General features: G+C 43.8%; 1 protein-coding gene across 1 annotated transcript in view; it reads right to left on the minus strand.

Moving 5' to 3' along the window:
- Window positions 1–26482, minus strand: part of LOC149287625 (astrotactin-2-like) — a 782689-nt gene that overhangs the window by 488418 nt on the left and 267789 nt on the right. The window contains exon 15 of the mRNA XM_089492656.1: window positions 5558–5682. Coding sequence (XP_089348782.1) covers window positions 5558–5682 — 125 coding nt within the window. The remainder of the gene's footprint in view (window positions 1–5557; window positions 5683–26482) is intronic.

Here is a 26482-nt window from a genome sequence, read left to right on the forward strand (position 1 = left end):
AGGGTCATCCAACATGCAGCCCGCAGGCCAAATGCGGACCTTGAAGTGCGGCCCGCCGGACCTTGAGGTGGGGCCCACGTGAGAGCCACAGACAGGGCAACCGGGATCGCAGAATCGCAAGGGCCCTGCTGCTTTCCTGTGGATTACTTGCACAGCAGTGTCTTTTGTATCGCACAGGGGAAGTCACATCCCATGACTCCGCTCCATTCCTGCTTCCGCTGTTCAGCACAAGAGAAGTTGCTCACGAGCTACACAGTGGGAAGCAACCCCTGCATAAGTCTGCGAGTGAGAGATCTGCAGTGCAGGTAAGAGAGTGGCAGTGGAGTTGTATGCGTGATTGAGGGAATGAATCTGTGAATGAATGAGTATATGAATGAGTGTACGTGTGATAGCATGGATGTGTAAGTGGGGGGGGGCATGGCACAGGGAGTCTGTAATTGACCCCATACTGCTGGCAGCATCAATACACAAGGGGGCAGCTAGCTAGGTTTCAGCATGTATTGGCTGACTTGGCAATCACAGTCCTATCATGCCCAGGTTCCTGCATTTACTGGTTACCTGGGCATGATAGGAGTGTGATTGCTGTCAACAATCACACTCCTATCATGCCAAATCAGCCAGTACATTCTGGAACCTTGGTGTGCCTGGGCATGATAGGAGTGTCCCCGAACATATACATATCTGATGTAGTGGTCTGCTGCAGAAAAAACTTGGACACCCCTGGTTTACAGGAATATTTCTTTAGAAGATAAGAACCATGTATCCAGTTTTATAATAGGGCTGTGTCCCACAATAAATGTAACACTTTTTAAGTATTTGGTTGGAGCAAATCCTTTTTTGAGGGAAGTCTTCTATTGACCCTTAACTCTATCCAGCACTTGCACTTTATTGGAACAATGGCACTTTTTTCTGCATCAGCACTTTACTTACTTACTACAGTGGCACTTTTACTTCATGTCGGGGTACAGCAAAGAAAAGTACCCAATACCATCTGTGGAATAAGTGGTCCTTAAGTTCCACGTAGAAGAATACCGGTTGTTGATCACCCAGGAGTTGTGGATTGTGACAGCTAATTAACACACCATCTGAGTGTGTCCATCCGTTTGTATGTGCAATCATTCTGTATTCATTTAATATTTATGAAGATACCATCCCATTTTGGTCTTTTTTCCTCTTTGTATCCAGATCACAGTGAATTAAGATAAGCTTGAAAACCACAGATACACTGTGAGTGCAACTATTGACGTATTACTGCTGCACTATTATTTTTGTCTTTGTGTTTTTTTCTCTTGCTTCTGTGTTTATTATAAACAACCGCCCCTAGGTGGATATAGTTTTTGGACATCAGCATTTGGATAGTGTTGTTTTAGGGCTGCAGCTGTGGGAATATACTAGGAAGGGGAGTATTTATTTCATTTCATTGTATTATCACTATCATACCAGGGAGCTTTTGGCCTTCGGCTGGCCTTCCCTTGCGGGATGCGGCCAGGACTGCCCACTGACATTGGTAGGCGGTCCCGCTGACGTCAGGGATGGCCCTGCTGACATCTGTTGGAAACACCCCTAATTCAAGCGAAAATGGGAGGGGCGGTGGGTGTGTCACCATGCTCCCGCGACCTGGAGGATTCAGGTCTTGACCCGGAGGACTGGAAAACGAGTGCTTCACCCGGCAATCTCCAGGTATGATCACTATACTCTATTGTACTTTTTCACCATAGACACTAGTATCCTCATCACAGTTTTCTTCTAATACTGTTAAGAAAAATAACCAGATTATTAGCGAACGACTTTGTGCTGACTACTATTTCTATCGACTGATAATCTAAGAAATGTGTTTGCTTGCAGCAAGCCATAACCTAAAACCAGAGCATCAGAGGCTGGATGATTTTACTTTACTGAGAGGTAACATACGGGGAATAGCATCCCAGCAAAGGTTACCACCTAACACAGTCAAGGAATTTAAATATGCATGGGGTGGGTATATGGCTCCCAAATCTGTTGTGGGATAATTGCAGGAATTTACACCTTACATCCATCATGATGAATCTAAATGTACCGTATTTATAAGATTATAAATCAACCCCCCAAAATTTGAATATTAATTTAGAAAAAAAAGAAAAAGCCTGAATATGAGACTACCCTATACAAGTTGTACTACCCTATACAAGTTGTACTAGTAAATATTAATTCACATGTAAACTATTTTTTTATATTTAATAAAAACTATGATTGAGAAAAATGATTTTTTTGTTTTTAGTTCCTTTTTTTGCCAACCTGCCCCCAGTTATGCACATCTGCCCCCAGAAATGCCTTATACCCCCTTATATCCCACTCTGCCCCTAGAAATGCCTTATACCCTCCTATATGCCACTCTGTCTCCCTGGTATGCCTCCTGACCCACTATTTGCCACTCTGCCCCCCAGATATGCCTTATACACCTCTATATGCCACTCTGCCTCCCTGATATTCCTTTTAACCCCCTATATGCCACTCTGCCTCCCTGCTATTCTTTTTAACCCACTATATGCCACTCTGCCTCCCTGATATTCCTTTTAACCCCCTATATGCTCTCTGCCTCCCTGATATTCCTTTTAACCCCCTATATGCCAGTCTGCCTCCCTGATATTCTTTTAACCCCCTATATGCCACTCTGCCTCTCTGATATTTCTTTTATCCCCCTATATGCCACTCTGCCTCCCTGATATTCCTTTTAACCCCCTATATGCCACTCTGCCTCCAGAAAGCCCTTATACCCCCATATGCCACTCTTACCCTCCCCTAACTTACCCCCCTTGACTGGGGCTTCTATGAATGAGCATGGGTGGTCATGTGACGCCGGTGCTCCATCATAGAAGCCCGGGCAGCAGCCAAGGTTGTCTGCTCGCATCGCACGGACCTCCACCGGCTGCCGGAGAGGAGGACCCCTGTAGCGCTGCTGGGGATCTGGATCTTAGTCTTCTAGTCAGACCTTTATTTGAGGTCTGATTAGAAGACAACCTCGAATATAAGACGATGGTTATTTTTCAGAGCATTTGCTCTGTAAGAAACCTTGTCTTATAATCGAGCAAATACGGTATATAAATATTTTGATTAAACAAGACTGGTGCAAATTGTTTGGTGGCTTTTCAGATGGAACAAGTGTTGCTGCAAGCGGCTACAAGATCAGAGGCTTAGATGAAATGGAGGGATGTTTTATTTTACTAAGAGGATTGTACATAAAGAGAACAGCTTACCAGAAAAGGTGGTAGAGGCTAGTACAGCAAGGGAATTTAAATATGTATGTGCTAGGTATATAGCTCCTGAATCTAAGAGGAGACCAAGGGCTAATTAAATTAGAGTCTTTACAGCAGGAAAAATGGTCATACTAGTATATACTCTGGCCTCTGGTTACACATATGCAGCATTCGGGAATAGGTTACATTCGTGGCCTAGAGTACCACAGACTCAACATGTAGTAGAGTTACTAAACTGTAGATGGTTGTGTCCAACTTTCCTAGGAGTGTCCTCATTGGTTGGGATACTGGAAAAGACATACCTGGCCAATCCTACTCTGAGGAAGTTAGTTAACTAAAGCCCTATATAAACTCTGCTCTCCCTTCATTCCATGCTTGAGTGTTACCAAGCTATAGTGTCTGTGTTTGTACAGTCATAATTCCCCTTGAGTCATTGTTACAACTTCTTATCCTTACTTGCACCTGCTTGACCACCCAGCTTTTGATCTTTGGTTTCCAACCTGGATTATCCTGTCTGTGTCCCGTCCCACGACCATGGCTTGTTAACCCTGTTATACACATATATGTTACTCGTTCCCACGCTGCATTTCCTCTCTGCTGAATAAAGGAAACTGGTGACATATTCCACGGTTGTCATGTTTTTGGTATCTTGTATGGGCACCACCATTGTGTTGGTAGGTTTTTCTCAATTTCACATTTAGTGCCAAATATAAACCCCTGGCTTTTACCCCACAACACCCAATCGTTGAGTTAGTGAGCCTCTACTTTGTTTTGGTGTCTTCTTGGTGTTTTGGACTTTGGCTTGCATTTTGACCCTGCTTGACCGTTACCTGGCTCGGTACCTCGGCTTTGTTTTGACTCAGTCTCAGGTCTACTCACCCTGGATTTAGCCTCCCGTCCTGTGATTTCTGACTGAGTTTGGCCTGGCACTCGATTCTGATTTTCTCTGTTGTTGTTCCTATTTACTCCCATGTAGTCAGTCTGTGTACATTCTAGTCTGTACATTCAGTCTGTGTACGCTAGTGGTTTTGGTGAAGTGTTCCCGGTGGGCACAACAAAGTCCTAACGGTCATGGACTACTCCGGGGCTCAATCTTCAGAGGAAAAAGGGCTGTCATCGATGGAAACACCCATCTGGCCACTGACCTGACTCTGCATAGAGGGTCCTTTAGGACTTGGCATAACACACGACTGGGTCATAGATGAACCCCGAGAAGTCCTGATCCTGGAAGGAAGTGCAGCATGGGAACAAGTAACAGCAGTAGCGTACCTAGCGAGGTCCGCCCCGGATGCCGCTCATCGGTGGGTGCCACGGGCTAGGGTGACCACATGTCCCGGATCCCCGGCAACCACTCGGCGCCCCTCAGTCTCCTTTGCGAGGCCTCTAACTCCGTTGCGGTGCCGGCATGTCATGCTGAGCGCCGAAATATGACGTCATATTTCGGCGCTCAGCAGTGAAGCGGCAGAGCAGGAAGCAGCGGCAGAGCAGGAAGACGGAGGTGGTGGGAACCGCAGGACTTCTGGATGGTAAGTCCAAAACCTTTAACTACAAAGGGGGAGAGGGTAGATAGTGAGAAGGGAGGGAGATGGGGGTAGGTAGAGGTGGGTAGATAGTGAGAAGGGAGGGAGATGGGGGTAGGTAGAGGTGGGTGGATAGTGAGAAGGGAGTGAGAGGGGAGGTAGATAGTGAGAAGGGAGAAAGGGAGGGGAGTAGATAGATACATGCTTGGAAGAGCATGCCCTTCAAGCTACATGCTTACTTGCCTTAACACAAAAATGCTTTCAAAACACAAGCTCTCTCTCCCCTTCCTCTTTATCTCTTTCTTTTGTCATTATCTCTCCCCTTTCTCATTATTTGTTCCATTTCCATGTATCTACATTTTCTCTCTCTCTCTCTCTTTATCTCTCACTGTCATTTCTACACTTCCTCCTCCATTCTTACCTTTCTCATTTTACTTTTCCTGTGGTAAAGTGGGAGTCTGAGGTCTGTTCAACAGACCTCTGCTTCACCACTCCCTTGCTGTACGCGCGACTTCAGTATTGAGCGCTGAGGTATAACATCATATCCCTGTGCTCAGTATCAATCGTCGGCGCACATCGCAAGGGAGTACTGAAACAAAAGCATTTGGGAACAGACCATGTGATAAACAAAACGCGTTATCCTGCAATTTGGAAATGTAAAAAAAAAAACTGAAACATTTTATGAACTCCAGTAGTAGTTCATAATATATTGAGCATTGTGTAGCAAGCCCACATTAGCAATAGAATATAAAATAAAATAGTATTATTGACACTAAGGTGGCTTAGTTTCCCTCTATTGCTTACCAGTAAGTGACTGTAAATCAGGCTGCGGTTCAGAAAGTATTCCTCTGCACTGCTCTTCTACAGGAAGAGGTATTGCCAACAACCCATCTGCTAGTTGTGGAAAGTCCTTAATGAAGTTATTCTCCCTATGACAAACCAGAGACAAAGCATAATAGAATCAAAGAAAATGTGAGGCCTAGTAAAAAAGTTCTTAGACATTGTATGTAATACAGAACATAGAAACATAGAAAATTGTGGCAGAAAAGAAAAATTGGGCTCATCTAGCATGTACATTTTTCCTCAATAAAAAACGTCCTTACATTACAGCTTGTAATGACTTACCTGAATGGCCTAAGTAATGTCGTGTCACCCTGTGATCAGTAAAATATAAAAACTTGAAATATAAAAAATGCAAAAATAGTTTAAAAACACAAAACTGTAATAATATTTAAAAATGATTAAGACTCCCCCAAATATGTGTCCATGACATTATAAGGGGAACCATCCAGTTCTAAGAAAATATAATAATAAATACATATAGGAGGGTATAAGGCATATCAGGGAGGCAGGGTGTCATATAGTGGGTATAAGGCATTTCTGGGGGCAGATGTGCATAACTGGTTGGCAAATAAAAGCACTGTTTTGTTCCACTGAATACAATGGAACTTTTTCATCTAAACATTTTTGCAGTAGCAACTGTTTTGATTCCAAAATCAAAGGAGGGAGGCTGACATTAGCCTTTTTTAATTTAAAAAAAAAACCTCTGCTGCTGTGGACTACTCTTCCAATGATGCTCAGCCAGCATTATGGTGGACACCTGGCTGGCTAAGAATCATAGGACTTTTAGTTCACAGCTAGCATCTGCAGCTTTATAGCTTCCCATGACGCTCAGCCAGCATCATGGAAATACTATGTCTGGCAGAGCCTTATGGGAATTCAATGCAATGTGTTGGTTATTTTTAATATGCATGACTTTGCTGACAAAAATGAAGCGTGTTTTAGGTGGCGATGTAAGCGCGACATTTTAAAGTGCAATTGCTTGTATTGGTAAATTCCGCGAGATTATTAAAAAAAAAAAAAAAAAAAGTGTCCCTCACATTTTGAAATGTTGGGAGGTATGCAATTTTGAAAAAAACAAGATTTACTCTTTTGCACTTTTTGCTGATTTTTTCTGGAAGATGATGTCTTGGGGGACATTGTCTCTCAATCTAAACTTTATGCCCAGATAAAGCGCAGATAGCCCTAATTCTTTTTTTGGCAAAGCAGCCATGGACCCCCATTTCTTAAATTCTAGGCACTCACAATGATAATGGGCATAAATAAAACGCCCTCCATTAGCTTCTTTCTGAAGCACCAGCCCCATATGTAGTACCCCCATTTACACCCAGTCTATGGGTAGGCAAAAGTATGAACTGATCCTTCACTTCCTGCACTTTAGCATCAACAGCCTGTGCACACCCCCACCTTGACAGGCTGCATACAATCCACCCATATTACCCACCTTGCTAGAGAAAAAGAGGAGATAGAATTCTGTATATGCTTCAAAACATAACCTTTAATGATAGGTATACTACAATAATAGATTACCCAAATTAGTTCACTGCAGTCCCTATCCTGAAAGGGTTAATAGCGGCAGACAGGACTAATGCTAATTTTCTCCTTCCTCCTCAGTATATAGTGGCATTCCAGGCTGACACAACCCCACACCAAGGAGTAGATATTCTATTTAGCCTGTCTGACCCTCATTTATTTGCTGGGCTGCCTTGACAAGAAAAAAAATAAATGACTCAACACAGCTTCAGCTATGTTTCCGCAGGGGATTCCTGAAAGAGAACAGCAGGGGATTCCTGAAAGAGAACGTACTCCCAGTTAGGGCTTTAACCACTTAAGGACTAGGCTGTTTTTATTTTTTGTACCCTTCATGACCAAGGCTGTTTTAACACTTTTGCGGTGCTTGTGTTTAGCTGTAATTTTCTCCTCACCAATTTAGTGTACCCACACAAGTTATATATTGGGTTTTTTTTCAGGACGAGAAATGCTTTCTTCAGATACCATTTTGTTTATCATATCGTCTAATTTCCTATAAAAAAAAATATGATGAAAAATGTAAAATAAACCCTCTTTTTCTCACTTTTATTTGAAAAGCCTTTTACTCATCCAAAAAAGCTAATGAAAAAAACCGCTGAATAGTTTCTACTATTTGTCCTGAGTTAAGAAATACACAATTGTTTTTATTTTGTTTGTTTTTTCTGCAAGTTATTGGGCAATAAGTACAAGTAGAGTTTTGCTATTTCAAAACCAATTATTTTTCAGATCTGGTCATTCTACCCCATGTGTTATTTCGGGAATCTTTAAAGCCGGCCAATGCAATTTACCCCATGAAACCCTATATTTTTGAAAGCTAGACATCCCAAGGAATTTCAAATGCTGGTATTTTAACCATTTCCGTGCACTAATTCTACTACCACCCTTTGTGGTAGTAATTTATTTCGTGGGTTTTTTTAGCACAAAAATTGCACTTCAGGTATGAATTTACAGCTCCTTGTATACGTCACTGTCAAACAATACCCCAATATGTGTTCAACAACATCTCCTGAGTACAGTGATAGCCCCCATTAGGGCGACCACATGTCCTGGATTGCATTTTTTGTTGTTGACGCGGACGAGAGAGGCGCCAAGCGGGTGGTCACGAAGTATTCAGCAACTGCTCGGTGCCCCTCTGGCTCCTCTGCGAGGTCTCTAGCTCAGTTGCGGTACCGGCATGCCATGCTGTGTGCCAGTAAATTATGTCATATTCCGGCGCTCAGCAGTGAAGCAGCGTGCACCGCGGCAGAGCAGGGAGGCCTTGTGCTTCCACCGCAGGACTTCTGGAAGGTAAGTGAACTACAAAGGGGAAGAGGGTAGATAATGAGAAGGGGAGGAGAGGGGGTAGCTAATGAGAAGGAGAGATGTCAGGCTCCACCCTACCAGCCCGGACCATGCAATCTTTATTTACTGTCATGTGTTTCTGCAACCACTAGTGGCCACTCTTCCCTCTCAATTACTTAAATCAGCTGAGCCTTGTTACCTGAGAGGAGGCCTGCCTTTATATATCTGCTCAGCCCCTCAGACAGAGCCTATTGCTTTACTGTGTGTTTGGGCCCTGATTGTGTTAAACAATCATTTAAGGCAGCAGGCTCCAAAGCTTAAGCCAGAGTAATTTATTGATCTAGTAAAAGGAAAATGCCTGCAACTATCAACTTTGGGTCAGTTAAGGACAGGAGACGAAGGAATTCAATCAATGTTGAAGTTCCTGAGAGAGAGAAGGAAGAAAAAGGAACAATGAATGTTGTAGAGGATTACTGTTCATATGTATAATCCATGCGTGTCTGATGAAGCTATCATAGCCTGGCTTTATCGCTATTGCAATGAAGTATCTAGCCCACAGAAGGTACAGAATGCGATGGGTATTTGGAACGGTAAGGGGAGGTTCCTTGTGCAGTTAAAAGAGCACAAGGAAGGGGTCGGTGGAATAGTGCATTCCTCCCCAGAGTTTGTCCATCGGTAGCAACAGAGATGCCATCCCGGCGGTCCTGGGCAGATATGGCTGCTGGACGGCCTGGGAAATTAAATCCAGTTCTAAGTAGGCCCTCTTCTACAGCTGACCTGAAGGAGCCTGTAATGGTGATGCCGCCACTGGATGATCCTGCAGTGCTGGTTGCAGTGGCATCAGTAACCTCAAGTGATCAGATGAAGGAACAAGCTGTTTCGGGTCCAATGGATCCCTCCCCAGTGGTGGGTCCTGCGGATCCCAATGTGTTTTTAAATCCCTGTGCAGGTCCTTCTACCAGCCATGAGAGTCGCATTCCTGTTAGAGACCCTGAGAGCAATCCTGACAGAGGTGGAAAGTCCAGCAGTCCAGCAGTGAGATCTCGCCATTAAGTCCAGAACAAGCTGTTGTAGAGGAGACCGCCCAACCCCTACTATCCATTAACCCTGTGCATACGATTGCTCTGATGGAAGCGGATGTGGAGTATCCAGCTGGTCCTATGCCCAAGAGGGGGAGGTCTGACAGTGATTGCTGTTTGGCACCCCTTCTGGGGGCTGATGTGGAGGTACTGGGAGACAACGAGGAGGAGGAATCCAAAGTAGAGTTTTTTGGGAGCCCTGGAGATGACGCAGTTGAATCATCAAAGCGGAAGTCAGAGAAAGGAGACCTTCCGGAGCTGTCCGGAAGCTGCCTCGGAACATACAGAGCTGTGCAGGTGTTGCTGGGATGGGACTTTCTCTGTCTAATCCTTTTTTCATCATGGATTACAGCAGCGTATCAGAAATTTCAGACTCTGAAGGTGAGGGAGACTTTGATAAAATACACTAATGCTCTCACACTGGATCTCACTGTTGCCTCACTTAATGTGAGGACTATGAGGAGCCCTGTCAGAAGGGCTGCTTTGTTTGCATATTTACTGACTCTAAATGCAGACATCATTTTTTTTTACAGGAGTGTGCAATAGATCATGGACATTTAAAGAAGGACTGGCCCAGTGGGCCCTCTTACTGGCCCGGGTCAAATGATAGTAAAGCTGCTGGGGTTAGGATCCTTTCTAAGAACAAACATGCAGCTTTACATTCTATTATTGAGATTGCTCCCATGAGAGCAATTTTAAAGGTTTTAATGTGCATCTTATGAATGTATATGCTTCACCAGTTAAGAATGAAAGAATAGAATTTTTTGAGCATATCTCCTTCTTTGCCACAGGTTCTTTCTCTCTAATAGTTGGAGGTGATTTTAATTGTATACTACCGGGCGAAAATATAAGTGGAGGGGGTGAGAACCAGAAGGTAGATAACATTTCTAAGCTGGTGAGAAGTTTTATCATTGATTTTAAATTGAAAGATGCTTGGAGGCATTTAAAACCCCTATGACCCCGGATATACATGGTCTGGCAGCCGGGTCAGCTCCCGCATAGATTTTATGTTGTCCTCTGCTGGTTTTAATCTCCAGGACATGTTTTTAGAAGATAATGCATTACATAGTTCATAACATAGTAACATAGTTCATAAGGTTGAAAAAAGACCAAAGTCCATCAAGTTCAATCTATATACATATTGTGTCCCTACTGTGTTGATCCAGAGGAAGGCAAAAAACCCTTATGAAGCAGATGCCAATTGCCCCATACCAGGGGGAAAATTCCTTCCCGACTCCAAATATGGCAATCAGAATAAATCCCTGGATCAACGTTCTGTCCCTATTAATCTAATATCCATAACTTGTAATATTATTGCTTTCAAGAAACACGTCCAGGCTCCTTTTGAACTCTTTTATTGAGTTTACCATCACCACTTCCTCTGGCAGAGAGTTCCATAATCTCACCACTCTTACTGTAAAGAACCCCCGTCTGTGCTGGTGTAGAAACCTTCTTTCCTCCAGCCGTAGAGGATGTCCCCTTGTTATAGATACAGTCCTGGGTATAAATAGGTCCTGGGAGTGATCTCTGTACTGTCCCCTTATATATTTATACATAGTTATTAAGTCCCCCCTAAGCCGTCTTTTTTCCAAACTAAATAACCCCAATTCTGATAATCTTTCTGGGTACTGTAGTCCTCCCATTCCCCTTATTACTCTGGTTGCCCGTCTTTGAACCCTCTCCAGCTCCACTATATCTTTCTTGTACACTGGTGCCCAGTACTGTACACAGTATTCCATGTGTGGTCTGACTAGTGACTTGTACAGGGGTAGAATTATTTCCTTGTCGTGGGCATCTATGCCCCTTTTGATGCACCCCATGATTTTATTTGCCTTAGCAGCAGCTGCCTGACACTGGTCGCTACAGGTAAATTTACTGTTAACTAAAACTCCTAAGTCCTTTTCCATGTCAGTCGTCCCCAGTGTTTTCCCATTTAATACATATTCCCAGCCTGGATTTTTCTTCCCCATGTGCATAACCATTCTCAGACCATAAGCTTTTAAAAACTAGCTTTTTAATTCCTAATGAATCTAAAACTGGGAATGGTCTGTGGAAACTCCGAACAAATACGTAATAATTTTAAGGTCTAATATGGGCGATGGCGGCATCAGAATTTTTTGGATTGGTGGGAAATCATCAAGTCCAAGATTGTTTTTTTTTAATGTTGCTGGCAAGAGGAGGAAAAAAGAGAGCAAACAAGTTTTGAAAGATCTTAATGTGCATTTTCAAACTCTTTTTAAGTTAAAAGAGGCTGGTGTAAGCAATACTGACAAACTGATTTTTAAGTTAAAGAAGGAGATTAAAAAGGTTTTAGATTTTAAAGGTAAAGAAATAATTTTTAATGCCTGGGTAAAGCACTTGGAGGAAGGGGAGAAGTGCTCTCGCTTCTTTTTTAAACAAACATCTCAAAAGAGAGACCTAATTTTAGAAATGGAAGGCCAGTCCTCCATTGCGGGCATTTTAAACGTGTCACAAGAGTTTTACCAAAACCTTTTTAATGAGAAAGTCATAGATCGTTGACTTTTTCACAGATACTCTGGGGGCCATAACTAATGTTTTAGAATCTGATGATCAAGCGGGTTTAAGCAGAAAGCTGTTGTTAACTGAATTGCATGATGCAATGAAAAGCTTTTCTGCTGGTAAGTCCCCAGGAGCTGATGGAATCCCTATTAATAATTGTTAACCTTGTTTGCATGCACCTACCCAGAATCCCTTGTGGTTGTGGCAGCACCATGAGATTTCTGAGGGAAAAACAAGCATGAGTGTTTAATAATACATCTACTACCCATATATATATATATACATATATATATATATTGTGACAGAAAGCAGGGGATGATAATGGAGGGAGTGTATATATCCCCTTATATTTTGCAGGGTGGTTACCCACAATAGGTTTTCTAGCCCCAGGGAGATGTACTGTTAATATTGGAATTATTAACGTCTGTTGTTATTTGTGTGTTTTGGGTCCCTGGGGTGGAGCATTTGGAGAGTAGGGCGGGCCAGTGCTCCACTCCACAGTTTATGAGCAGCCGAAGACCAGCAGGTGGGAATCCAGTCCGGAGATTATCGGATACTCTCCTAGTACTCACCTGGTTCCACTAATTAATGGGAGAGGCAGTTAAGTAGCCTCCAGTGCAAGGGAGATCATTTGGCTCCCTGAGAGAGAGGGAGAGAGCTACCAAAAACACTGACTGCTGCCATTATTGCATATACTCTGTTGTTTTGTTTGTTGGGAACGGATAAGCCGTCCAACTGTAGTTAGGTTGGAGAACCGTGTATTAGTTAGTGCTCACGAGAGCAAGGCTTTTGTTTTGATTTGTTTATTTTTCCTGTTATGCCTGTGACGACAAAATAAAAACAGGCCCAGCCTTTTATTTTACCCTCCTCGTGTCTGAGCCGTCTCTGCAGCCTGGAAGACTGTGTGTAGGTAAAGATTCCCGGACAGAGTACCAAAGTGAAGGGGTATTCTGTCACAATATATATATGTAGTTTACAGTGTTTACAGTGAGATTGCTAACCATCAGTGGAACTATTCAGTTACAAATAAAATGGGAGACCGCCTCTGTTCACTCAGGAGACCCCCCTCCACCGCACGACCACCGCCGCAGCAGCCGCCACGGAGGAAAGGGACACTCCCCTCCACCACACCACCGCCGCAGCAGCCGCTACGGAGGAGAGGGAGACCTCCCTCCACTGCCGCAGTTCTCTGAAGAGCCGTGCAGGAAAGGGAGACCTCCTTCTGCGCAGCAACCTGCTTTGGCGCCCAAACTGCAGGTCTATATGTTGAGAGATTACGGCACACACAAGATGGCTGCCAATCCTGATACCGGAAGTGACATTGTACTGTTTGGGCGGCAAATCTGAAATCTGCACTTCTGGTTCCTATATAAACCCTTCAGTCTGAAGAACCATTGCCTTCTGATGGTCATCTATGCCATGTGCTAGTCCTCAGAGTGCGTTTATATATTTCTGTTCTTCGTGTTTGACCTCGGCTTGTTCCTCGACTACGTTGTTCTCTGGCATGCTGACCTTGGCGTGTTTACCCATTTATCCTGTCTTCCGGAATCATGACCTCGGCTTGTTGAACTTACGGTACCAGTGGGTCCTACCTGACTCCCGTGTCAGATGGATACAAAAGTCCTAAGGAAGTAAGACAGGTTGGGCAGGAGAATCACCTAGATATCCATGAAAAATTGTATGAAAGGACAGAGAGGCAAGAAAATCCTTGATAACTAGATCTTCCATGTGATATGTAAAATTAACCCTCTTTGAGCCAGGCAGATACAAGCGGGGCTTTAGCCTGATTCCAAAATCTTGGGATAGTAGCCTTCGCTCCATTTATTAAGTGTATAGTCAGGGATCTTTTATAGGTTCCCGTTAGGAGATAGTACAGTGTAACAGCATACATTCTGAGGTAGACGAGAAGTCAGGATCGTCCACCGCTCAAATTACATCTATCACAACCTCCCATAATGGTTTCATCACAGGGCGACTGCATACTGCTCCCTTCCCCCCTGGGGGGAAGTCTAGATTAACACCTTGACTGCTAACGATGGCATGGTGCCGTCGCTAGCGGTCCCAGTCAGGTGCTAATGACGGCACCGTGCCGTCGCTAGCACTACCCTACCTTGATGGAGGTCTGTGGACCTCCATCACCACCTACCCCGCCGATCTGCCCCTCACACTTAAGGACATCACCGGGGCCACCCGATTAACCCGGTGACATCACGCGCAATGATGCGATGACGTCATCGCGCAACTTTATTAACAACTGACAATTGTCCGTTAAAGAGGTATGGGGGCATGCTGCTTAGATGCCTGTATTTGGGGGTCTCTAAAGGCTGATAAATAAAGATCAAAATTGCCTAGAGACCCCCAAATTAAATTATCTAAGCATAAAATAGTTTAACTTAAAAAAAAAGTATTCTAGCTAAATGATCACTGTGGTAGCCAATATTACCACAGTGATCATATAGCTATGAAAAGTCACATTCCCTTTTTAAAAATGGCCGATACTAAATTTTAATCCCATGATCCCTTTGATCATGGGGTTAAATTTAGCCAATGGTTCCCACCATCGTATTCTGGACCAGTCATGATCCATCAGATCCTGAGGGGCACTGCCTTTCGACTGATCCGTGACCTCACGCGCCAGACACCCCCGACCTTTCAGCTAATTTTTGTGCACCACCAAATTAAACACTACACAGCCACCTTACTACCGGACCCCCAGATTACGAGGGAGTTAAGTAATCTTGAAAAAACTGTGTATTTTAACTAAGGAACCAGCCCACTTGCTATCTCACCTCTACGCATTGGTACTGGAGGAAAAGAGCAAAACGAAACCCTGAGCCTTTGGGAGAAGGATCTCGCGATCCCATTTACCGAGGCAGATTGGGACAAAATTATATTACTTACACATAGAAGCAGCATTTCGAGTAAGATATGGTCCTGGTATAAGGTCTCATCAGAACTGCACCATTACCTTCCCCTCGTCTCCCCCTTGTGCTGGAGATGCGGCATCTCCAATGGCTCATACATGCATTTGTGGTGGGATTGCAGGGATATATGTCCTTTTTGGTCTATTGTGGTTAGTGTGATACGGGAGGTGGTGGACCCCGATTTCGTAGCCTCCCCTGCGGCTCTCCTGCTCCACTATACACAGTCCTTAGTGCTTAGCGCTTATAAAATTGCAACTAACAACCCCCCAGAGACTGATCTCTAGAACATTAACCCCCTCATTGCCATGATATCCTACTCACCAAACTTTCTGCATTCACTCTGCCCTCCACAACCTGCAAAGATCCATTGTAACCTACATACCTGGCTTAAATCACTTGGCATCCTTCGAAAAACTATCAGGGGCTGTCGGGGAGGTGCTAAATTTTGGAGACTTAAATATTCCTATACAAATGACCCATCACCCAACGACCTTCCTTCACAGAAAGAGACCTACCCAATTGCAGTGGTCCAGAGTAGGAAACAGCAGGTGCAAAAAGATAGACCAATAAATACCCGCTGCCTAATTCCCATCTCAAAGCAGGTTGCTATAAATCTGCAAGAAAATCTGAACTCTGCAACCAGCCCCATCAGAGTCGTCCTATGCAATGCCAGATCAATAAAAAACAAGTCTGCTACCATTGCCAATCTTATTGAATCAGTAGAGCTTGCTTGCATTACTGAAACTATTCAGTGCACCACTGCCCTAGATTAGACCGCAAGGGTGGAGGAGTGGCAATCTGCATCAAATCCTCTTTAAATCCTAGGCCACTCTCAGTTAATACAACAAAGCATTTTGAATGCATAGCTGCCAGCATCTCCACTATGAAAGGGTTCAGGATTCTTCTGATATACAGGCCACCTGGCGATGGGAAGGGATTCATAGAGGAACTTCCAGATCTTGTGACAGGGCTAATCCTGGAACACCCAAAATGGCTAATCCTGGGGGACTTCAATGCCTGGATTGATGACACAGCTTCCCAACTTGGGCAGGATCTCCTAAACATGATGAGTAGTTTTGGCTTCACACAAACTGTCACATCTGCCACTCATGAAAGAGGCCACATACTCGACCTGGTGTTCCAACTTGAACTTGATAGCCCTGCTGTAAAAATAAACCCAGTAGTGTGGTCAGATCATCACTGCCTAAACTTCTCCATCTCCTCAGAGCGAACCAAACTTCCCCCTCCAAGGCTAGCCAAACGTCGCTCATTAAAGGGTTTGACTTCACCAATCTTTTTATCGACCTAACAGAATTACTGGGCATCTGCAAAGACCCCAACCTATTAGTCCAACAGTATAATAAGAGGGTGAGTGATACCTTAAACAGCCTTGCTCTGCTTCGCATTGCACCTATAAAAACCATCCACCATGCTCCATGGTTTGACGACACCATCAGAATGCTGAAGAAAAAAGGCCGTAAGCTTGAAAGAAGGTGGCGTAAAACAAACAACCAGGATGATAAGCGCTCCTTAACCGAGCACATTACCGACTACCAACTCACAATTTCTAAGAAAAAATCTACATTCCTGTCTCGTGAAATCAGCCTTGCACACAACAGACCGGCCCAGCTCTTTCACACCGTAGAAAGACTCTGCAACCCATTTTGCCTGCATACCTCCAAAAATCTTACACAGTCCAAATGTGAAGATTTTGCAGCCTACTTTTCAGATAAGATAGCTTCCATCCGGACCTCTATTTCAAAAGGACAGCCAAAGGCATTACAGAGGTACAAAAACAGGGGTTCAAATTCCCCCACCCTGTGGACAAGATTTAACATTCTAGGCAAGGAAGAAATCATCTCAATCACAGAAAACCTGTGGGCAACCACCTGTGACTTAGATCCTGCACCTACATATCTCCTCCCTGCATGCTCAGAAACAGTAGGCCCAGTTTTTAAAAAAATAGTCCAATGTTCTCTGGACTCCGGAGTTTTTCCAGACCTACTGAAAGAAGCAATCGTTAAACCTCTGCTAAAAAAGCCTTCCTTTGGGCCCGTCTCCAACCTCCCGTTTCTGGGAAAAATCATTGAAAAATGTGTGTTAATGCAACTAGAGGCCCATCTGTCAAGTAATAATATATTTGATTCTTTCCAATCAGGCTTCAGAAAACGTCATAGCACTGAAACTGCCCTGGTTCACATTCTGAATGATCTCTTGATGGCAAGAGACAAGGGTGATCATTCAATCCTAATTCTTCTAGACCTGTTAGCAGCATTTGACACCATTGATCATAAGATTCTTATTGGGCGGCTGCAAGACCTATGCGGGCTGGGAGGCACAGGTCTAACATGGTTTAAATCATTCCTCACAAACAGGTCACTGAGGGTTTCATCAGGAATGTGTTCCTCAGCTCCCACACCACTAACATGTGGAGTACCACAAGGATCCATTCTATCTCCCACTCTATTTGCCATATACATGCTCCCACTGGGGGACATCATCAGCCAACATGGATTAAGATACCACTGCTATGCAGATGACACGCAGCTCTACCTTTCCTTTGCACCAGGAACTAAGGAGCTAAACAAGTGGCTCAGAAGCTGGTGTAGGAAGGAGGGGTTTGGGTTCATGGAGAACTGGGCCGACTTCTCTGTCGGATACAGGCTCTACGGTAGGGACGGGCTGCACCTCAATGGGGAGGGTGCAGCTGTGCTTGGGGAGAAGATGGTCAGAAGGGTGGAGGAGTGTTTAAACTAGGGAAAGGGGGGGAGGGAAACTACAATATAGAAGGGGAAGATAGTGTAGATAGAGAGCTGGGGCTTATAAATGTACCTGGGGGTGGAGCAGAGGGAGGGGTTAGAATAGTTAATAGGGATAGGCTTCATAGGGAAAAAAACCATACACCTCTAAATTGTATGCTTACTAATGCCAGAAGTCTGACCAATAAAACTGACGAACTGGAGTTAATAATGTCTGAAGAAAATTATGACATAGTAGGTATAACAGAGACATGGTTGGATGATAGCTATGACTGGGCGGTTAACATACAGGGGTATAGTCTATTCAGGAAGGATCGGAAAAAACGAAAAGGGGGAGGAGTTTGCCTTTATGTAAAGTCCAGCCTAAAGGCCACACTGCGGGAGAATATATGTGAGGGAAATGATAATGTGGAGTCATTATGGGTAGAAATATATGGAAAGAAAAATAATAAAATACTGATCGGGGTTTGCTATAAGCCACCAAATATAATGGAAGCAGCAGAAGATCAATTATTAAAGCAAATAAACAAGGCAGCTAATCACGATGAGGTGGTTATTATGGGGGACTTTAACTATCCCGACATAAACTGGGAAACCGAGACCTGTGAATCTCATAAAGGAAACCGGTTTCTGACTATAAGTAAGGATAATTATCTGTCCCAAATGGTACAGGACCCGACCAGAGGGGGCGCCCTACTGGACTTAATATTAACCAACAGACCTGACAGAGTAACTAATGTGCAGGTCAGGGGACATCTAGGAAATAGTGATCACAATATGATGCATTATAACTTGTCCTTCAATAAGGGAACTCTTAGAGGAGCCACAAGAACTATGCACTTTAGGAGGGCAAAGTTTGATCAACTAAGAGAAGCCCTTAACACTGTAAATTGGGAAAATGTCCTCAAAAACAAGAGTACAGACGCTCAATGGGAGATTTTTAAGAATATCTTAAATTCTCACTGTGAAAGGTACATACCGTATGGGAATAAAAGAGTCAGGAACAAGAGAAAACCAATGTGGATAAATAAAAATGTAAAGGGGGCAATAAATGGCAAAAAAAAGGCATTTAAGCTACTAAAACAGGAAGGCAGTGAGGAAGCACTAAAAAGCTATCGGGAAAAAAATAAAATATGTAAAAATCAGATAAAAGCAGCAAAATTGGAGACAGAAAGACTCATTGCCAAAGAGAGTAAAACAAACCCCAAAATGTTCTTTAACTATATAAATAGTAAAAAGGTTAACAATGAAAGCGTTGGCCCCTTAAAAAGTAATGAGGGAGAAGTTATAGACGGGGATCAGGAAAAAGCTAATCTATTAAATATATTCTTCTCTGCTGTATTCACAGAGGAAAATGAAATGCCAGGTAATATACAGCAGGATGAGATAAATGCCCCAGTACATGTCGCCTGTCTAACCCAGGAAGAAGTGCAGTGCCGCCTAAAAAAAATCAAAATAGACAAATCACCAGGTCCAGATGGCATTCACCCCCGCGTTCTAAGGGAGTTAAGTAATGTAATAGACAGACCCCTATTTCTAATATTCAAGGACTCTATAGTGACAGGGTCTGTTCCCCAGGACTGGCGCATAGCAAATGTTGTGCCAATATTCAAAAAGGGGACAAAAAGTGACCCGGGGAATTATAGGCCTGTTAGTTTAACTTCTGTTGTGTGTAAACTGTTTGAGGGTTTCCTAAGAGATGCTATTTTGGAGTATCTCAATGAAAATAAGTGTATGACTCCATATCAGCATGGGTTTACAAGGGATCGGTCCTGTCAAACTAACCTGATCAGCTTTTATGAGGAGGTGAGCTCAAGACTGGATCGGGGTGAATCGCTGGATGTCGTATATCTTGATTTTTCCAAAGCATTTGATACGGTGCCACATAAAAGGCTCGTACATAAAATGAGAATGCTTGGGCTGGGGGAGAATGTGTGTATGTGGGTAAGTAACTGGCTCAGTGATAGGAAACAGAGGGTGGTTATTAATGGTACATACTCTGAGTGGGTGACTGTTGCTAGTGGGGTACCACAGGGGTCAGTTTTGGGTCCTATTCTTTTTAATATATTTATTAATGACCTTGTAGAGGGATTGCATAGTAAAGTATCAATCTTTGCAGACGATACTAAGCTCTGTAACGTGGTTAACACAATAGAGGACAGCGCACGATTACAAATGGATCTGCATAGGTTGGAGGCTTGGGCTGGGATGTGGCAGATGAGGTTCAACACAGATAAATGTAAGGTTATGCACATGGGGAAGAAAAATCCAGGCTGGGAATATGTATTAAATGGGAAAACACTGGGGACGACTGACATGGAAAAGGACTTAGGAGTTTTAGTTAACAGTAAATTTACCTGTAGCGACCAGTGTCAGGCAGCTGCTGCTAAGGCAAATAAAATCATGGGGTGCATCAAAAGGGGCATAGATGCCCACGACAAGGAAATAATTCTACCCCTGTACAAGTCACTAGTCAGACCACACATGGAATACTGTGTACAGTACTGGGCACCAGTGTACAAGAAAGATATAGTGGAGCTGGAGAGGGTTCAAAGACGGGCAACCAGAGTAATAAGGGGAATGGGAGGACTACAGTACCCAGAAAGATTATCAGAATTGGGGTTATTTAGTTTGGAAAAAAGACGGCTTAGGGGGGACTTAATAACTATGTATAAATATATAAGGGGGCAGTACAGAGATCACTCCCAGGACCTATTTATACCCAGGACTGTATCTATAACAAGGGGACATCCTCTACGGCTGGAGGAAAGAAGGTTTCTACACCAGCACAGACGGGGGTTCTTTACAGTAAGAGCGGTGAGATTATGGAACTCTCTGCCAGAGGAAGTGGTGATGGTAAACTCAATAAAAGAGTTCAAAAGGAGCCTGGACGTGTTTCTTGAAAGCAATAATATTACAAGTTATGGATATTAGATTAATAGGGACAGAACGTTGATCCAGGGATTTATTCTGATTGCCATATTTGGAGTCGGGAAGGAATTTTCCCCCTGGTATGGGGCAATTGGCATCTGCTTCATAAGGGTTTTTTGCCTTCCTCTGGATCAACACAGTAGGGACACAATATGTATATAGGTTGAACTTGATGGACTTTGGTCTTTTTTCAACCTTATGAACTATGTTACTATGTTACTATGTTACTAACATCTCTTTTCAACAGATGCTTAGCAGATCTCTTAGAATGGATGCAAGCTAGCTGGTTAAAGGTAAATCCTGATAAAACAGAAGTCCTGTTGATCAGAGGACAAAAGATAACTCGGACGATCCTAGGAAATACTAACACAACTGGCATAGAATTCGGGGGTTCAGGGCTACTCAGGTCAAGTGAAGTGCGAAATCTCGGGGTACTCCTTGACAATGGTTTGTCACTTAAACATCAAATCTCTGCTGCAACAAAATCTGCCTTCTTCCATTTCAGGAATATAGCCAGGATAAAGCACCTAATCCCACCAGAGGATACTGCCACCCTAATCCATGCATTTGTGACATCTCGTCTGGATTATTGCAATGCTCTGTATGAAGGCCTCCCAGAAAAAGATCTTCACAAACTGCAGTTGGCTCAGAACGCAGCAGCCAGACTATTAACAAATCAACCACGCTCTTGCCATATTACGCCTATTTTACGGTCTCTCCATTGGCTTCCTATCAAATGGAGAATTCACTTTAAGATAGGTGTGTTGTCATTTAAAGCCATAAAGGACCAGGGACCATGTTACCTGAAAGAGCTATTAACACCCTACATCCCTGCTCACCCCCTCCGATCCACACATATGTCTCTTCTCTCATTACCCAAAGTGTGCACAAAATCCGGCTCCAACGCATTCTGCCATGCTGCTCCCACATTCTGGAACTCTCTACCACTTTCAATCAGAGAGGCTCCATCTTTAGAGACTTTTAAAAAAAGACTTAAAACCCATCTTTTCTCCCAATCCTTCAGATAATTCACTCTTTCTCGTATGCATATACCTGTAAAGTACTTTGAGTCCCACTGGGAGAAAAGCGCTATATAAATACTTGTTGTTGTTGTTGTTGTATCTGATATGTCTCTTGTTGGATGTGTTTCTTTTTTGTATCATTTCACAGCAGTGTTATTGAAGTTTATTTTATTTTGTATCATTGTTCATACCTTGCTTATCTGGTACATGCTCTGTCAACTTTGCACTGGGATTCCAGTTAATAGACACATGCTTTAGGGCTACGCTGACTCTGGCATGCCATTATTTATTTGGTCCGGTCACTATTTCACTTGATGTAAGGCTTTGGATCATTTTTGTCCGCTGTCCTTCTGTTTTGTACATTGATATGCATATTGTAACCTTTTTTCATATAAAAAAAATTGAGCCAATGGTAGAGGGAGGCAATTTTTGAAATCCTGATGAACTGTAAATGAACTGCAAATATTATTAAAATCAGCCATTTAGCCTGTGTGGTAGGTGAGTAACCATCTCATCTTGCTGTAAAAGTGATTTTTTTTCTCCCTTTACCATAATTTCTTTGGGACTGTAAGGGGAGAGAATGGTGTGTGCTTCTGTGAGTAAATGTACGGAATCGTTAATTTCTAACGATAATTTGTTTTCCCTTAGTCCTAACGGCAGCACAAGAGGGGTATTACTGCCCCTGTGAACAATTAGGACAGGTGGAAAATTAATGATTTACACAATTAAATAAGCAATTAACCCCCATTACCCCCCTATAAAGGGAACTCCACCCCTAACCACAGTGTGCTATAACAAGAATAATAAAAAAATATAAGAGGGAGGGATATTAGTGTGCTGCCGTTAGGACTAAGGGAAAACAAATTATCGTTAGAAATGAACTATTCCCTTACGTCCTAACTGGCAGCACAAGAGAGGAAGTAGCTAGAAGATTACCTATTAGGGAGGGTCTTCTGGCTGAACGACATTCAGAACAGACCGCCCAAAGGCAGTGTCTTCCGAACGTCTTAAATTTAGCCTATAATGGCTTATAAAAGTGGAGTTAGAACTCCAGGAGGCTGCAGCACAAATATGTTGAAGAGGGATGAGGCCCCTCTCAGCAGCCGAGGTAGCTACCACTCTGGTAGACTGAGCGTGGACAAAGGCGGGAGGAGGCAAGCCTTGAGCTGAGAAGGATTCTCTGATGGCTTCCTTTATCCATCTGCTCAGGGATGGTTTAGAAGCTTTAGATCCTTTGTTCCTGCCAAAAAACCGTAGAAAGAGATTTTCATCTTTCCTGAAGACACCGGATCTATGTAGATAGATCTGCAGACATCTGGAGACGTAAGAGTATGTAGAAGAGATTCTTCTTCTGGTAAAGGATCCGGGTGAAAAACAGGTAGAGAAATGACCTGATTAATCTTCTGAAACGTGGCAGGAACCTTAGGAGAACCCTGTCAGGCAGGAATAGGGTATAAGGCTCAAAGGCACACAGAGCTTGCAACTCACCAATTCTCTTGGCAGAGGTGATCGTCACTAGGAAGGCAGCCCTCCAGGAAAGGTACTTCATGTCCATGCTTTCCAATGGCTCGAAAGGGGGAGAGCATAACCCCCTGAGCACGACAGTAAGGTCCCATCGAGGGACTGGTCTCAGGATCTTAGGTTTTAACCGTTCGGCTCCTTTAAGGAACCTCCTGATAAGGGGTTCTTGGGACAGATGTTTACCTAAGCCGATACTAGTCCATCTTGGAGGAACTGTAATATGGAAGAAATGGGGGGGATCTGAGAAACCCACTTTGTTCTTCGCACACCATAATGAAAAAGAGCGTCTAATCCGGTTGTAAGCTCTATTAGTAGACTCCACTCTCGAATGAGACAAAGTCCTCAAGACCCCAGAAAAAAGTCCACTATCCTTCAATAGGGAGCTGTCAATCTCCAGGCTGTCAGATTGAGAATTCTCAGATCTAGGTGAGAACCTGTGCCCAGAAACACAGGGTTCTCTGATATTGGAAGCTTCCAGTACAGACCCTGACTCATCCCCATGAGCTGGGTGAACATGACCTCTTTGGCCAGAATGGAATTATCGCAATAATCGAGGTCTGGTCCTGTCTGATCTTCATCAATACCCTTGGTATCATGGAAATTGGAGGGAAGATGAAAGCCAGCCCGAACCTCCAAGGGATGGACAGAGCATCTATCGCCCAAGGATTGTCCTCCCTGTATAGGGAGCAGAAGATCTTCACCTTGGCGTTGAACCTCGTAGCCATTAAGTCGATTTCTGGCATTCCCCACTGAAGAGTAATTTGATGAAATACTTCCTGGTTTAGTGACCATTCGCCTGGAACACTGAGACCCCGACTCAGACGGTCCGCTACCACATTGAGAGATCCCCGAATGTGGACTGCAGAGAGGTGAGAGAGGTTCTGCTCTGCCCATGATAAGATTATTCCCACTTCCTTGAGAAGAGGTTGAGATCTCGTGCTACCCTGTTTGTTGATGAAATAAACCGCTGTCATGTTGTCTGAACGAACTCTCACCGCTTTGCCGCGGATTTGAGGAGCAAAGTGAAGGAGCGCCAATCTGATTGCTCTGAGCTCTCTGAAGTTCGAAGACATAAGGCTCTCCCTCCCCAACCTAGAAGGGATGCGTCGGTGGTCAACAGAATCCAGGCTGGCTGAATCAAGGACCTCCCATCTTTCAGATGCTCCCACCAACTGAGGGACCGACGGACTTGAGGAGACAGGGTGCACATTTTGTTAAACCCTAATGGGTTGCAATTCCAAATGCCCACAACTTCTGATTGGAGAGGGCGTAGGTGCCAAAGAGGCCAAGGGACTGCATTCGCAGTCGCTGACATGTGCCCTAACATCTTCATATGCGTTCTGATGGACACCGACAGAGGGGTCCTTACAGAACTGGCGGCTCTGACAACCCGATTGTATCTGTCGAGAGACAGAGAGAGAGTCATCCGGGTCGAATCTATTATGAACTCCAGAAACTTCCTGGAAGTGGATGGAACCAACTCGGACTTTTGGTAGTTTACTATCCACCCTAACTGGTGGAGAAAAGCCAGAGCCTGCTGAAGATGAGAATACAGAATTTTTGTAGAAGCGGCTTTTAGAAGCCAATCGTCTATATATGGGACGATTTCTAGGCCTTCTAGTCTCAAGATTGCTACCACAGCAACTATAACCTTGGTAAAGGTATGAGGAGCAGAGGAGATTCCGAAGGGAAGGGCAGCAAACTGAAGGTGTTTCACTTCACCACAAAGGGATACAGTCACACGCAGATACTTCCTGTGGGCTTGGGAAACAGGAACATGAAGGTAAGCGTCCTTCAAGTCTATAGAGACCATCACGTCTCCCGGCAGTAAGATATTTATTACAGAGCGGAATTTCTTTCTGTAATAAAACAGAACAAAATTCTGAAGAGGTAGGGAAACAAAAGGTTCTGGTATGTACCTCTCCCAAGCCTCCAGAAAAAAAGGAATCCAAAAGGAATTCCACAGCCAGTTGAGCTGTTTTAAACTGCTTCAAGATATCGTCTGCATCACCTGCATCAATATGAGTCAAGCTCATCTACAGTGAGATAAGCGTCTTCAGACATAGGGACCACCCTAGGAGGGGACTGGGCCCTAGGTCTCTTTATCTGGAGTGTATCCTCAAATCTCTTGATAGAGGATCCAAGAAAATCTTTAACCCAAATCATCATATCACGTATATTGGGTTCTGCCTCAGGGGGATCTCTGCAACTTGAGCAGCGACTATAAGGGTAAGCATCCTCTAGAGGTGTATCACACCCGCGGCAGGTAATATGCCTGCGCTTGACAGTGGACTTGCGCCCCTCAGGAGCAGGATCCTCTGGAGTACGGGATGACATCTGCAAAAGAGATGACCAAAATAATATAAAGAGTTTTATTAAACATAAAAATCTTCTTAGTTATACCTACCCTGAGATTGAAAATGCAAGGGAAGGATAACACACAAAGCCAAAGATAGACAGGAGACTCTAGGAAGGCTAACTTAATAGCTGTACCAAGAGACAGCCTAAAGGACACTAACAGGTTAATATACACTGGCAGAGAGCCAAAAGGGGAAGCCATGCCCCCGGATGTCAGATGCCACAAAAGAAAATCAGGAATCCAAGTAAGAACAAACTTTCTATGGGATTATTACTGCTGCTGAGGGAAAAGAAATGGATTCCTCCCCTTCAGCAGCTAAAACGAGTACAGGGGAGGCACAGAGAAACTCCAGAACATCACAGACTAGATCAGCAGACATGAAGATTAGCAGCTGGGAGGAGACATCCAAACCAGTCAGGTATAGATCCAGCACAAACACACAGATAATGCTGGGTGAAATGAGGCCGTCCTGCAGCACAGCAGGGCAGCAGATAAAAATAGGATACACAATCCAACAGGAGGGCACCTGAAAAAAAGTAAAATAAAGGTTAGCAAGCTAACACAAGGTCTCACACAGAGACCACCACCTCTCCCAATATGTCCAAAGGACAGAAAAAAGCACTGTGGTTAGGGGTGGAGTTCCCTTTATAGGGGGGTAATGGGGGTTAATTGCTTATTTAATTGTGTAAATCATTAATTTTCCACCTGTCCTAATTGTTCACAGGGGCAGTAATACCCCTCTTGTGCTGCCAGTTAGGACGTAAGGGAAAGTATGGTGTGTGCTTCTGCGAGTGAATGGAGATATGAAAGGCGTGTGAATGGTCAGTAATTAGGGTTGAAGCCTTGACGTGGCATTACTGCTCACGTAGGAAGTTAAATTATGGCACAAAAAGTACACATTTGCAAAAACTACACCCCTTGGCGCATCAAATGAGGGGCTGCGTGTGTTTCTAGTACAAACCT

This window comes from Sceloporus occidentalis, unplaced genomic scaffold (assembly GCF_023333645.1).
Source record: "Sceloporus occidentalis isolate IW3139 unplaced genomic scaffold, rSceOcc1.0.p SCAF_58, whole genome shotgun sequence".
Taxonomy (NCBI): domain Eukaryota; kingdom Metazoa; phylum Chordata; class Lepidosauria; order Squamata; family Phrynosomatidae; genus Sceloporus; species Sceloporus occidentalis.